The sequence below is a fragment of the Pelophylax lessonae genome, assembly GCF_965119305.1.
Source record: "Pelophylax lessonae genome assembly, chromosome: 7".
In the NCBI taxonomy this organism is placed as follows: Eukaryota; Metazoa; Chordata; class Amphibia; order Anura; family Ranidae; genus Pelophylax; species Pelophylax lessonae.
In genome coordinates, this window is record NC_138774.1 from 35,165,065 (window position 1) to 35,178,326 (window position 13,262).

At 46.0% G+C, this 13,262-nt stretch overlaps 1 protein-coding gene across 1 annotated transcript in view; it reads right to left on the reverse strand.

The window, feature by feature from the left end:
• LOC309560033 ((3R)-3-hydroxyacyl-CoA dehydrogenase-like) overlaps positions 1-12,860 on the reverse strand; it is a gene marked incomplete at its 5' end in the record, with an annotated part of 37,642 nt that extends 24,782 nt beyond the window's left edge. The window contains 3 exons of the mRNA XM_082263536.1: positions 4,037-4,153; positions 4,231-4,433; positions 12,758-12,860. Coding sequence (XP_082119662.1) covers positions 4,037-4,153; positions 4,231-4,433; positions 12,758-12,860 — 423 coding nt within the window. The remainder of the gene's footprint in view (positions 1-4,036; positions 4,154-4,230; positions 4,434-12,757) is intronic.
• Between the last annotated feature and the right edge of the window lie 402 nt (positions 12,861-13,262).

Consider the following 13,262-nt stretch of genomic DNA (forward strand, 5'->3'; position numbering starts at 1 on the left):
GCAAGGTGTTGGAAACATGCCTCAGAGATTTTGGTCCATAGTGACATGATCGCATCATGCAGTTGCTGCAGATTTGTCAGCTGCACATCCATGATGCAAATCTCTAGTTCCACCACATCCCAAAGGTGCTCTATTGGATGAGATGTAGTGAGTGTGGAGGTCATCGGAGCACAGTGACCTCATTGTCATGGTGAAGAAACCAGTGGTGAGATGATTTGAGCTTTTGTATTTCTGCATTATCCTGCTGGAAGGAGCCATCAGAAGATGGGGACACTGTAGTCATAAAGGGATGGACATGGTCAGCAAGAATACTCAGGTCGTACTGGCACGGATTAAGAAAGATCTCGATGACTGGCACGGTGGCAGGTTTTCGTGGTTCGGGCGTTGCAATATCATAAAAATGAATGTGATGCCCCGCTTACTATATGTGTTCCAGGCTTTGCCGGTGGCCGTCCCGTCTTCCTTCCTTCGGAAGGTGAACAGACTATTCTGGGAGTTTCTGTGGCATAGGGGTCCCCCAAGGCTGGCCTTACGCATCCTGTGCATGCCTAAATTGAGCGGCGGCATGGCTCTACCGGATGCCGTGGCCTATTATGAGGCGTGCCACCTGTCCCGTATCCTTGACTGGTACCGCCATGGCCCCCTGAAGCAGTGGGTGCGGTTGGAGAGGCACTCGGTGGGGACCCCCCCTGAGTCCTCTTTGTGGACTCCTTCCCCCTTTCCTAGGGAACTGTCTGACCACCCGACCATTGGCCCTACTTTGCGGGTCGGTAGGCGGTTGTGTCACGGAGGCCAACTGGCTACTCTGCCGTCCCCACTTCTCCCGGTGGTTGACAGCCCTGATTTTCCGCCGGGGATATTCCATCCGGGATTTCGGTCCCTGAGGGAGGCCAGATTTGGCCAGGCCCGTCATTTTGTGGTGCCGGGGCATGGGTCCCTAGGTCTCTCCTTCACTCGGACGCCGCCTTCTCTACGTTGACCTTCTGGCAGCAGGTCCAACTTTCTCATTTTTTGCAGTCTCTGCCTGCGGCTCCTCTGTTTACCAAACGTCTCACCTATTTTGAAGATCTTTGCTCTGTCCCGTCTCCTTTTACGACACACTATTTCCCTGCTGTACAGGGCTCTGGTCTCTCCCGAGGCACCATTTCGACCCCCCTACATTGCACGCTGGGAGCGGGATCTCGGCCTGACCTTCACCGATCAACATGTCGAACGCCTACTGTTTTTCGCGTATAAGACTTCGCTCTGCTCACGTTACCAGGAAGTGGGGTACAAATGCCTGACTCGGTGGCATTACACCCCGGTAAGGCTGAGTCTGATGTTCCCGACCTGTGCTGACACTTGCTGGCGATGTGGAAAGGAGGAGGGGACGTACCTTCATATTTTCTGGTCGTGTGAGCTGCTGCGGCCTTTCTGGGCATTGGTACGCACCATCGCCGAGAAATTCACGGACCATTCTTTATTGCTGGACCCTGCTCTTTTCCTTCTCCACCATCATGAGTTCCCAAGGGCGTCCTATCGGAAATCCATTCTGCTGTTGTTGCTCACGGCAGCGAAAAGTTGCATCCCCCCCTCTGGAAGCAGGCTCAGCCCCCAACTGTAGCCATGTGGCTCCGTAAAGTTAAATGCATCAATGAAATGGAAGACCTGATGGCAATGGAGCGGGGAACCAGAGAGAAATTTTCGAAGCGCTGGTACTACTGGCACGAATTTACATTTACTGCGGAATACCGTGACTTGCTGCTCTGATGATGTGGGTGGCCCGGGGGCCGCGCGGTCCCCCCCCCCTTTCTTTTCTCTTTTTTTTTCCTCCTTCGCTGTTTCCTCTATTTTTGGTTTGTTCTACCAGGCATAATTCCCTAGTTGTCTGTTTGATCCATGTTCTGCTCCCAGTCGGACATACTGACACCAGTTCCCCCTGTGCCTGAGGAGCGATTTGGTGGCTGTCGAGGCGGGGCCCCCCGTGCACCTGGTGCCGGCCATATGTTAGATGCCGGTGGATTGCCCCAACATGGTCATTGGGCTCCTTGGTACACACTGGGTTCCATATCTCTTTCTGTGCTATGTTCTCAGGGGTAGCTGTAATTATACTGGGTTGTCGTGTTATATCCGTCCTCACGTTCCAATATGTTGTTATTCTGTTATTTCATGCTGGATATGTAGACTGAGAGTTGTGTACCTTGTTTTATATTGGACCTGATCACTGTATTTCTCATGTGACTTGTCTTATGCCTTTTTCTGTTTCAATAAACGAATTTACAAAAAAGAATACTCAGGTCGGTTGTGGTGTTTAAACGATGCTCAGTTGATACTAAGGGGCCCAAAGTGTGCCAAGAAAATATCCCCCACGCCATTACACCACCACCACCAGCCTGAACCATTAATACAAGGCAAGATGGATCCATGCTTTCATGTTGTTTACACCAAATTCTGCCCCAACCATCTGAATGTCGCAGCTGAAATCGAGAGTCATCAGACCATGAATTGTTTTTCCAATCTTCTATTGTCCAATTTTGGTGATCCTGTGCAAATTGTAGCCTCAGTTTCTTGTTCTTAGCTGACAGGAGTGGCACCCGGTGTGGTCTTCTGCTGCTGTAGCCCATCTGCTTTAACCGCCTTAGCGGTAAACCCGAGCGTGACTCGGGGTAGGAATTTTCTGCTATTAGCGGTATCCCCGAGTCACGCTCGGGGTCAATGGGCAGAGCGTGCAGAGAGCGCAGCGGAGCTTCTCTTACCTTATCCTGGCGATCCAGCGATGAGCTCTCATTGCTGTGACCGCCAGCGAGATCTCCGCCGCTCGTCTGTCGGTAGGAGGACTTCCTAGTTCCGTTCCCTGCAGCAGCAATGCTGCATGGGAGCGGAACTAGAGAGGGAAATTCAAAAAAAAAAAAAAAGTTGCACATAACACATTTTATATTATATATATGCATATATATATATGCATATATATATATATATATACCTATATACACACACACACACACATATATATATATATATATATATATATATAAAAAATTATATTATTGATTTGATTATAATTCTTTTTATTATTTATTTATCTATATTATTATTATATTATTATTTATCTATAATTATTATATACACACACACACATATATATATAATATATAGCTCATGAATTATAATCTAATCAATAATATAATTTTATTATATATATTATATATTAAATTATAAAATAATATTATTGATTCGATTATAATTCACTTGTTTGTGTTTCAAATTTATCACATCTGGGATGTCTACTAGAGACTTGTTTTGGTCAGGTTTAAGTCAGTAATTACTAAGAATTGTAGGCCTATAATACATAACGCCAAATTTCCATGAAAAGAATTGTACCGCTTTTGGAACAGAATTCCTGACAGAATCATACCGCCAGGGAGGTTAAAGGTTTGATGCTTTGTGCATTCAGAGATGGTATTCTGCATATCTTAGCTGTAACGAGTGGTTATTTGAGTTACTGTTGCCTTTCTATCACCTGGAACAAGTCTGCCCATTCTCCTCTGACATCAACAAGGCATTTTCCTCCACACAACTGCCACTCACTGGATATTTTCTCCTTTTCAGACCATTCATTGTAAACCCTAGAGATGGTTGTGTGTGAAAACCCCAGTAGATCAGCAGTTTTTGAAATACTCAGACCAGTCCGTTTGGCACCAACAACCATGCCACCTTCAAAGTCACTTCAATCCTCTTTCCTTGTCATTCTGATGCTCAGTTTGAACTTCAGCAAGTCATCATTACGACGTCTAGATGCATAAATGCACTGAGTTGCTGCCATGTGATTGGCTGATTAGCAATTTGTGTTACCAAGTAATTGAACAGTTGTACCTAATAAAGTGGCCGGTGAGTGTAGTTTACCAGCGTTTGCAAGAAGGACTGTCTGTGTTGCTTCAAAGCCACCAAACATGCATTGGAAAATTACTTAGAACATAACCCTGAATTGGACTATTTGCAGACAATTCTCATTTGATAAATGAGGCTGTCAGAAGTGTAATGGAGCCTGTCAGATTACCTTGAGGTTGACGCTGAGCACAGAATCGAAGGCTTCCTCTGACAAGCGAAGCAGAAACTCGTCCCGGGTGATTCCGGCGCTGCTGACAGCAACACGAGGAGGGGCAGAGAAGCGAGACTGAGGAGACAAGACAGAAAGGTTATCAGGAGAATTGCCCGGCTCATCGGAATCATACGACGCCGCTTCCCGCCTACCTGTATCTGCTCCAATAGCGCACTGACGCTGTCGCCTTGGGAGACGTCGGCGGTGAATGCCGCATGCTCTTGTCCGGGGAGGTTAGACGATAACGTCTGTACAGTGCCATTGGCAGAGTTGATGTTCACATCAACCACAGCAACCGAAGCCCCCTCCTGGGAAAGTCTCTGACACACCGCTCGTCCGATGCCGCTGCCCCCACCTGTGATATAAAAGAGAAACAGGATATTCGAATTACATTCTGAAAAGTGACTCGCAGCCAAAAGGGCCTGGAAAAGAGTCTTAACCACTTTAGCCCCGGAGGATTTGGCTGCTCAATGACCAGGCCCTATTTTGCGATTCGGCACTGCGTGAGTTTAACGGACAATTGCGCGGTCGTGCGACGCTGTACCCAAATGAAATTGATGTCTTTTTTTTCCCACAAATAGAGCTTTCTTTTGGTGGTATTTGATCACCTGTGCGATTTTTATTTTTTGTGCTTTAACCACTTTGCCGCTGCTCACTAGAGCTCTACTGCGGCAAAGTGGCTCGATAACGTCTGGCGACATAGACCTACGTCACCAGACATTCCCCTTCCCCTCCGGATGCTCGCCCACGCTGTATTCAGTCACAGCGGGAGTCGGGCCAGGGGAGGAGCGGCGGCGATCGCCGCTGCTCTTCCCCGATCGTCGGGGAATCGAGTGTGGAGATCCGCCTGCTTGTGTAAGCACAAGCGGGCGGATCTCCTAAGTGACAGGCAGGGTCAGATTGCAGGGTTCAGCATAGCTGAACCTGCGATCTGTCCTTGTGTCACATAGTCCCCTCCCCCCACACACGTCAGTAAGCACCAGGCATACATTAACCCCTTGATCACCAATAGAAATTAACCCCTTCACTGCCAGTGTCATTTTTACAGTAACAGTGCATATTTATAGCACTGATAACTGCAGTAATGTCACTGGTACCCCCAAAAGTGTCAAAAATGTCAGTCAAGGGTCCGATCTGTCCGCCGCAATCCCGCAAAAAAAAAAAATCGCAGATCGCCGCCATTACTCGTTAAAAAAAAAAAACACCAAAAACAGAAATCTTTCCCTTAGTTAGTAAACGCAATAACTTTTGCGCAAACCAATCAAAATAGGCTTATTGCGATTTTTTTTACCAAAAATATGTAGCAGAAAACAAATTGGCCTAAAATGATAAAAAATTTAGATTTTTACATTTTTGGGGGGGGGGGGGGAATTTCATATAGTAAAATGTGAAAAATATTATTTTTTCAAAATTGTCGCTCTTTTTTTGTTTATAGCGCAAAAAGTAAAAGTCGCACAGGTGATCAAATACCACCAAAAGAAAGCTCTGTTTGTGGGAAAAAAAAGGACGTAAATTTAGTTTGGGTATTTACCACGCAATTGTCAGTTAAAGTTGCACAGTGCCGAATCGCAAAAAGTGGCCTGGACGTAAGACAGCAAAATCCTCCGGTGGTAAAGTGGTTAAACAAAAAAAGAGCGACAATTTTGAAAAAAATAACAATATTTTTCACATTTTTTTTATATGAAATTCTCAAAAAAAATTTAAAAATCAAAATTTTTTAACATTTTAGGCCAAGTTGTTTTCTGCTACATATTTTTGGTAAAAAAAAACAAATCGCAATAACCGTATTTTGATTGGTTTGCGCAAAAGTTATTGCGTTTACTAACTACAGGAAAGATTTATGTAATTTTTATAGTTTTTTTTTTTATCTAGTAATGGCGGCGATCTGCGATTTTTTTTTTTTTTTTTGCGGGACTGCGACATTGCGGCAGACAGATCGCACCCCTAACTGACATTTTTGACACTTTTGGGGGTATCAGTGACATTACTACAGTAATCAGTGCTATAAATATGCACTGTTACTGTAATAATGACACTGGCAGGAAAGGGGTTAACTTTACTGGTGATCAAGGGGTTAAGTGTGTCCCTAGGGGCGTGAGTCTAACTGTTAGGGGGCGTGGCTAGTGAAGTAACCACAGAGACATGCGATCCTACATAGCAGGATCGCATAGCCTCTGTGCTTACTTCAGGGAGAATGACATGTTTACATCAGCGTCTGTCTTTCTCCCTCTGCTGCGGGAGATCGCGAGTGACCGGCGGCCATTGGAGCTGCCGGTCACACGCGCTGGCTGCCAGTGGTGCGCGCTCGCCCTCTACAGTCTGCGTGGATGAGCGACGTAGGTCTACGTCGCTTTGCCTGTAAGTGGCAGAGTGCCACAGTAAATGTACGGTGGGCGGGGCGGAAGTGGTTAAAGGGCAAATTTACTTTCAAAGAAGATGGTCCATACACCGTACTAGCAACCCTGGAGCTTGTTAACATCGCAATGGTCAATAATGGTAATAATTGATGAGCACAGCCACGTGACCACGCTAACCAATGGGAATCTCTTCTTCTGGAATGCCTTCCCAGAAGGAGGAAGAGTATGTCATTGGTCAGGGCAGCCATGTGACCATGCTGACCAATGAGAATCTCTTCTGAGCCTTCTTTCCTGAAGAAGGAAGAAATTCTCATTGGTCAGTGTTGCAATGTGTCCATGCTGCCCAATGTGAATCTTTTCTGCAAAGGCTTCATGGAAGAAGGAAGATATTCTTGCTGGTCAGTTTGGCCAGGCGATCACGCCGAACAATGAGAATCTCTTCTGTGTCTTCTTCCTAAAAAGGCTTCCGGGAAGAAAGAAGAGATCTGCATTGGTCAGAGTTGCCACATGACCACGCTGACCAACGAGAACCTCTTCTAAGTTTTCTTCTTGGAAAGGCTTCCCAGAAGAAAAAAAGAACTGAAACAGCTTCCTGGAAGAAAGAAGAGATCTGCATTGGTCAGTGCAGTCACGCTGACCAAGGTGAATCACTTATGAACCTTCTTCTAGCACAGCTTCAGGAACAGGAAGGAAGATATTCTCATTGGTCAGTTTTGGCCAGGTGACCAATGAGAACGTCTTCTGAGTCGTCTTCTTGAAAGGCTTCCCGGAAGAAAGAAGAGATCTATTCTGCAGTGGTCAAAGTTGCCACATGACCATGCTGACCAACAAGAATCTCTTCTTGGAAAGGCTTCCCAGAAGAAAAAAGAGATGTGCATTGGTCAGCGCGGTCATGTGGCCACGCTTACCAAGGTGAATCACTTATGAACCTTCTTGCAGCACAGCTTCCTGGTAGAAGGAAGAGATTATCATTCATCAGTTTGGCTTCATGACCATGCTGACCAACGAGAATTTTTTCTGAGCTTTCATCTTCCAGAACGTCTTCCCAGAAGAAGTAAGAGATTCTTATTTGTCAGTGCAGCCATGTGACCCCACTGACCAATGCCTTCTGAGCTTTCTTCCGGAACAGGAAGGAAGATATTCTCATCGCTCAGTTTGACCAGGTGACCACGCTGACCAATGAGAATCTCTTTTGAGTCTTCTTCTTGGAAAGGCTTCCCAGAAGAAAGAAGAGATCCACATTGGTCAGAGTGGCCACGTGACCACGCTGACCAAAAAGAATCTCTTCTGAGTATTCTTCTTGAAAAGGCTTCCCAGAAGAAAGAAGAGATTGCATTGGTCAGCACGGTCATGTGGCCACGCTGACCAAGGTGAATCACTTATGAACCTTCTTCAAGCACAACTTCCTGAAGAAAGAAGATATTCTCATTCATCAGTTTGGCTTCATGACCATGCTGACCAATGACATTTTTTTCTGAGCCTTTATCTTCCAGAACGGCTTCCCAGAAGAAGGAAGAAATTCTCATTGGTCAGTGCAGCCATGTGACCACACTGACCAATGTGAATCTCTTCTGAGCCTTCTTCAAGAATGGGAAGGAAGATGTTCTCATTGGTTAGTTAGGCCAGGTGACCATGCTGACCAATGAGAATCTCCTCTGAGTCTTCTTCTTGGAAAGGCTTCTCCGAAGAAAGAAGAGATCTGTATTGGTCAGAGCGGCCATGTGACCACGCTGATTAACCAGTTCTGGATGGGAAGGATTTGCCCCCTTAATGACCAGGCCATTTATTGGCGATTCGGCACTGCGTTACTTCAACGGGAAAATTGCGCGGTCGTGCAACACTGTACCATTATAAAATTGATGTCCTTTTTTTTCCCCACAAATAGAGCTTTCTTTTGGTGGTATTTGATCACTTCTGCTAATTTTATTTTTCTATTTTTTGCGCTATGAACAAACAAATGAGGGACATTTCTGAAAAAAACTATTTTTCACATTCTGCTATATAACATTCCCAAAAAAAAAAAAATTAAAAATCGGTCAGCTGTGTTTACAATAGCTGACCGTCCTTCTTTCTCAACGGGGAGCGATTGTGGCTGCTCGCCCCGTGGATCGGCATCCCCCTGCTGCCTAGTGGGGGCAGGAGAGCGCCGCTCGTGGCGCGTGCTCGCCCCCCAGCACCACGTGCGTGGCCCGACATAGGGATACGTCGTTTTGCGCGGCCGTGCTGGCCCCGTGGTTCGGCAATCGCTGCTGCCTAGGGGGGTCGGGAGAGCGATGCTGGCGGCGCGCGCTCGTCCCCCAGCACCACGTGTGCGGCTGACGTAGGGCTTTCGTTGTTTTGCGCGGCTGAGCCGGCCCCGTGAATCAGCATCCCTGCTGCCTAGTTGGGGCGGGAGCGCGCCGCTGGCGGTGCGTGCTCACCCCCCAACACCACGTGCGCGACTGACGTAGGGCTGCAGCAGGCAGTCGGCAAGTGGTTAATCTCTTCTGAGTCTTCTTCCAGAAAAGCTTCCCAGAAAAAGGAAGAAATTCTCTTTGGTCAACCACTCGCCATTATGAGCACAATGATGTTTACAGGCTCCGGTGCTGCTAGTACAGTGTATGGATCGTCTTCTGTAAAAGTAAACCTACCCCTTAATGTGAAGGTAAACCCTAACATCTAACACTTGCTAAAAAAACATGGGGGGAGATTTACTAAAAGTGGAGCACTCAAAATCTGGTGCAGCTGTACATAGTAACCAATCAACTTCTAACTTAAAGCGGAGTTCCACCCTGGGAATAGTTTTTTTAATAAAAATACCTCCGGGACAGTCAGGGCTAGTGCATTCCACAATGGATAGCCTCTGATCTGTCCCGGGTCGCACTTACCTTTTAGAAGAAATACTTACCTTGAAAATGTATTGTCCAGCGCTGCCATCTCAGGTGTGGGCAGCTTGAAGCCAGCGCGATCCTCTTCTGTGTCCTCTTCCGTCTTCTTCGGTCCCACGATGCACTGCATCGGCCCCGCCGTCACTTCCGGTGCCGCAGCGTCATCCCTGCACAGCTTCTGGGCATGCCCAGAAGCTGTTTAGCAAGGTATGACGGCGCCTGCAACAGAACTGACGTCGGGGCCGGTGCAGGCGCATTGATTCCTGGGAGCGATGACGTTCAGCTCCCAGGAATCATTGCAAGCCAGGAAGTGACGAATCGCCGTGGCCGCCGAGGGGAGGAAGAGGAAGTAAGGTAAGTATATTTTCTTCTAAACAAGGTAAGTAAAAAAAAAAAATAAAAAAATTGCGATTATCCATTTGTTTTTCAGGTGACCCGGAGCAAGAAGATGGAGGTAAGTATAATTTTAGGGTGGAACTCCACTTTAAAGCGGAGTTCCAGCCTAAACACACACTCACCTGTCCCACGGTCCAGCGATGCGGCCGCCCGAAGCTTTGCTGTTTTCCTTTTCTGCTCTGCGGCGCCGGCATCACTGGTGTGGGCACCCGGCTGTGACAGTTTGCGGCTTCACAGCCGGGTAAGCACTGCGCATGCGCAAGTTGCGCTACGCGTCGTGATTGGCCGGCAGTCTTCTGGGACCTTTGACATGTCCCAGAAGATTGCAGGGAGGGAGGGGGAGAGGAGAACTTCCGCTCAGGGCACCGCGGCGCTCCAAGCGGAAGTGGGAGCGGGTACCTGTCAAAACTAGGTACCCACTCCCCCCCAAAAAAATGACATGCCAAATGTGGCATGTCGGGGGTTAGAGCTACCTAAAGCGGAAATTCCACTTTTGGGTGGAACTCCGCTTTTAGGTCGTTCATTTAAGCTTTGACAGTTAGGCCCCTTTCACACAGGCGGATCTTTTTTTTGGCGGATCTGAACGGATGCCCACAGCATCTCTATGGGGCATCGGATGTCAGCGGAGACATGTCCGCTGACATCCGATCCGTCAAATCTGGAAGGATGAAAACCCCTATTTTCCATCCGTCCAGCGGATCAGATCGGATGAGAATGGACAGGCGGTCCGTCCCCATCCGATTCCCCCATAGAGAACCGCGGGGACCTGACAGCTCTGTCTCTGCACACAGCGCGGAGACACAGCTACCATCCGCCTGCTCAGGGGGGATCGGCGGATCGATCCCACGCTGAGAAAAACGGAGTCCGCCGAGGGACTCCCCTGTGTGAAAGGGGCCTAAAACCTAAAAACTAATCAGTTACTATGTACAGCTGCGCAAAAATTTTGCACGCTCCAGTTTTAGTAAATACATCCGCCCCAGTTTATCTTAAACAGTTACCATTTTTACACAGTACAACATTCCATTGCACTCCAGCTATAGTTGTGTGAATTTCCACAGACCGTTTCTTAGAGATGTGCAATGTGCACTTTCATGGCCACCTATAATCTTCACCAGGGGAGCAGATGAGAGGGTGACAAAGCAGAAGAGCAGTTTGGAGACAAGGACAGAGCATTGTCATCCTGTAACAGGAAGTGCCTGAACAAGGACCTTCATGGCAGGATCACCAATGAATACTGAAACCTGCAGACGTATTGGAAATAACTTTGGTAATAAAATTATTATGTGAAAGCCTCTATTAGATTTTAGTGACTGGGTTAGGATCTACATGAAAAAATCTCTTGAATTTCATACAAAAATCTGTGACATTCCTTTTCAAGCTTTGGATATTTAACCGCTTCTGGACCGCCCCACGTACATTTACTGCATTGGGGCAGCCTCTCTGCGTGAAATCACGTACCTGTATGAAGTGGCGGGACAAGGCCATCCAGTTCCAGGGCAAAGTTGCCAAGCTGCGCCCCCCCTTCCCTTAGGGTTAGGGTCAGGGCGCCCACATCCCTGCAATAAACCATTGCCCCTAGGGCAGCCGCCTCTCCTGCCCACCCCTTGTCCCGGCCCTGCCTGTATGTGACTTCACCTTTGTTGGTCTGGGGTGCGCACGCACGTCGCTGGCGACCAGCTCCCGCTGTGATTGGACACAGCCAGAGCCAATTAGCGGGTTTGGCAGACCCAATGTCTGCCGGGACCCACCAATTGTTCCCAAGGAAGACAGAACGTGGACTGCCTATGTAAACAAAGCAGATCACATTCTGTGACAGAAGAAAGAGATCTTGTGTTTCTGCTAAGGAGGAACACGGATCTCTATCTTCTTACAGTACACACACCTCCCCCACAGTTAGAAAGCACTCCCTAGGGACACATTTAATGCTTTGATTACCCCTTCCCTGCCAGTGTCATTAGTACAGTGACAGTGCATATTATTTAGCACTGATCACTGAATTGGTGTCACTGGTCCCCAAAAAAGCATCAAAAGTGCCACTGTCCGATTTGTCCGCTGCAATATTGCAGTCCCGCTATAAGTTGCTGATTGCAGTTATTACTAGTAAAAAATAAATAAATAAAAATTACATAAAAATATCTCATAGTTTGTAGGCGTGATAACTTTTGCGCAAACCATTCATTATACACTTATTGGGATTTTTTTTTTTTTCACTATGTAGCAGAATACATAGTGGCCTAAATTGATGAAGAAATTGTATTTTATTTTTACATTTTTATTGGATATGTTTTATAGCAGAAAGTAAAAAATATATTTTTTTTCTAAATATGTGTTTTTTTTTTTTTTTAATAGCGCAAAAAAATAAAAACCGCAGAAGGAGATCGGTGAAGACAGGCATTGCAGTTTTCCAACTAAAGATTTTTTTTATAAAAGGAAAAAGTTATAAAGTCTGCCAAAAAAAAATAAAAGAAAGCAGAAGAGCTGTGCTTTGGAACCTCATTCTTGAATGGACGGGGTCCCAAATGCAGATGCCACCTGGTACAGCATTCAGCCCTGGGCAGTCGCACAGCCCCCAGATGCAGGGTCCTAAAGGTGAATCAGGTAAAAAGGCAGGAAGAGATCAGAGAGCTGTGTAAAGCAGGTAAGAGGCAGTGTCATATATATATATATATACATATACACACACACACATATATATAGAATATATATATACACACACATATAGCATATATATACACACACACACACATATAGTGTGTATATATATATATATATATATATATATATATATATATATATGTATATATATATATATACACATACACACACGCATATTATATATATATATATACATATATATATACACTATATACACATATATATATACACACATATATATATATATATATATATATATATAAATAATAGTATATACATATATAGTATAGTGTGTATATGTGTGTATATATATATATATATATATATATATATATATATATTAGTACAAAATATAGACAGTAAAATTGTATCTCGGAACAGCAATGAGAATATAATTCAATGACCTGTCACCAGAGCCAATGTGGACTTCAGCCTGCTGGAGGCAGCCATGATTCCCTGCCACTGACCTCCACCATAGAGGAGGGGGAATAGACTGTCTGACACCATAGAGGAGGGAGGATAGACTGTCTCACACCATAGAGGAGGGAGAATAGATTGTCTGACACCATAGAGGAGGGAGGATAGACTGTCTCACACCATAGAGGAGGGAGGATAGACTGTCTGACACCTTAGAGAGGAAAGAAAGATAGATTGTCTTGCAGTTTGCAGCATAGCAATGTGTCACAATTTACAAGCTGGTTGCAGCTCTGAGATGAACAGCAAGCAATTGTAAAACACTAAGGCTCCATGTACACGGGACGCTGGAAATGGTCGTTTAGGAGCAGTTGGGCGTTTTTTTCCGAAGCCCCTGAACCCATCTACATTTTATCTTATCTGTCCATGTACACCAGGTCGTTTACAGTCATTTGCAGGCAGTTGCGTTCAGGGACTTTTTTTAGAACGCAATTA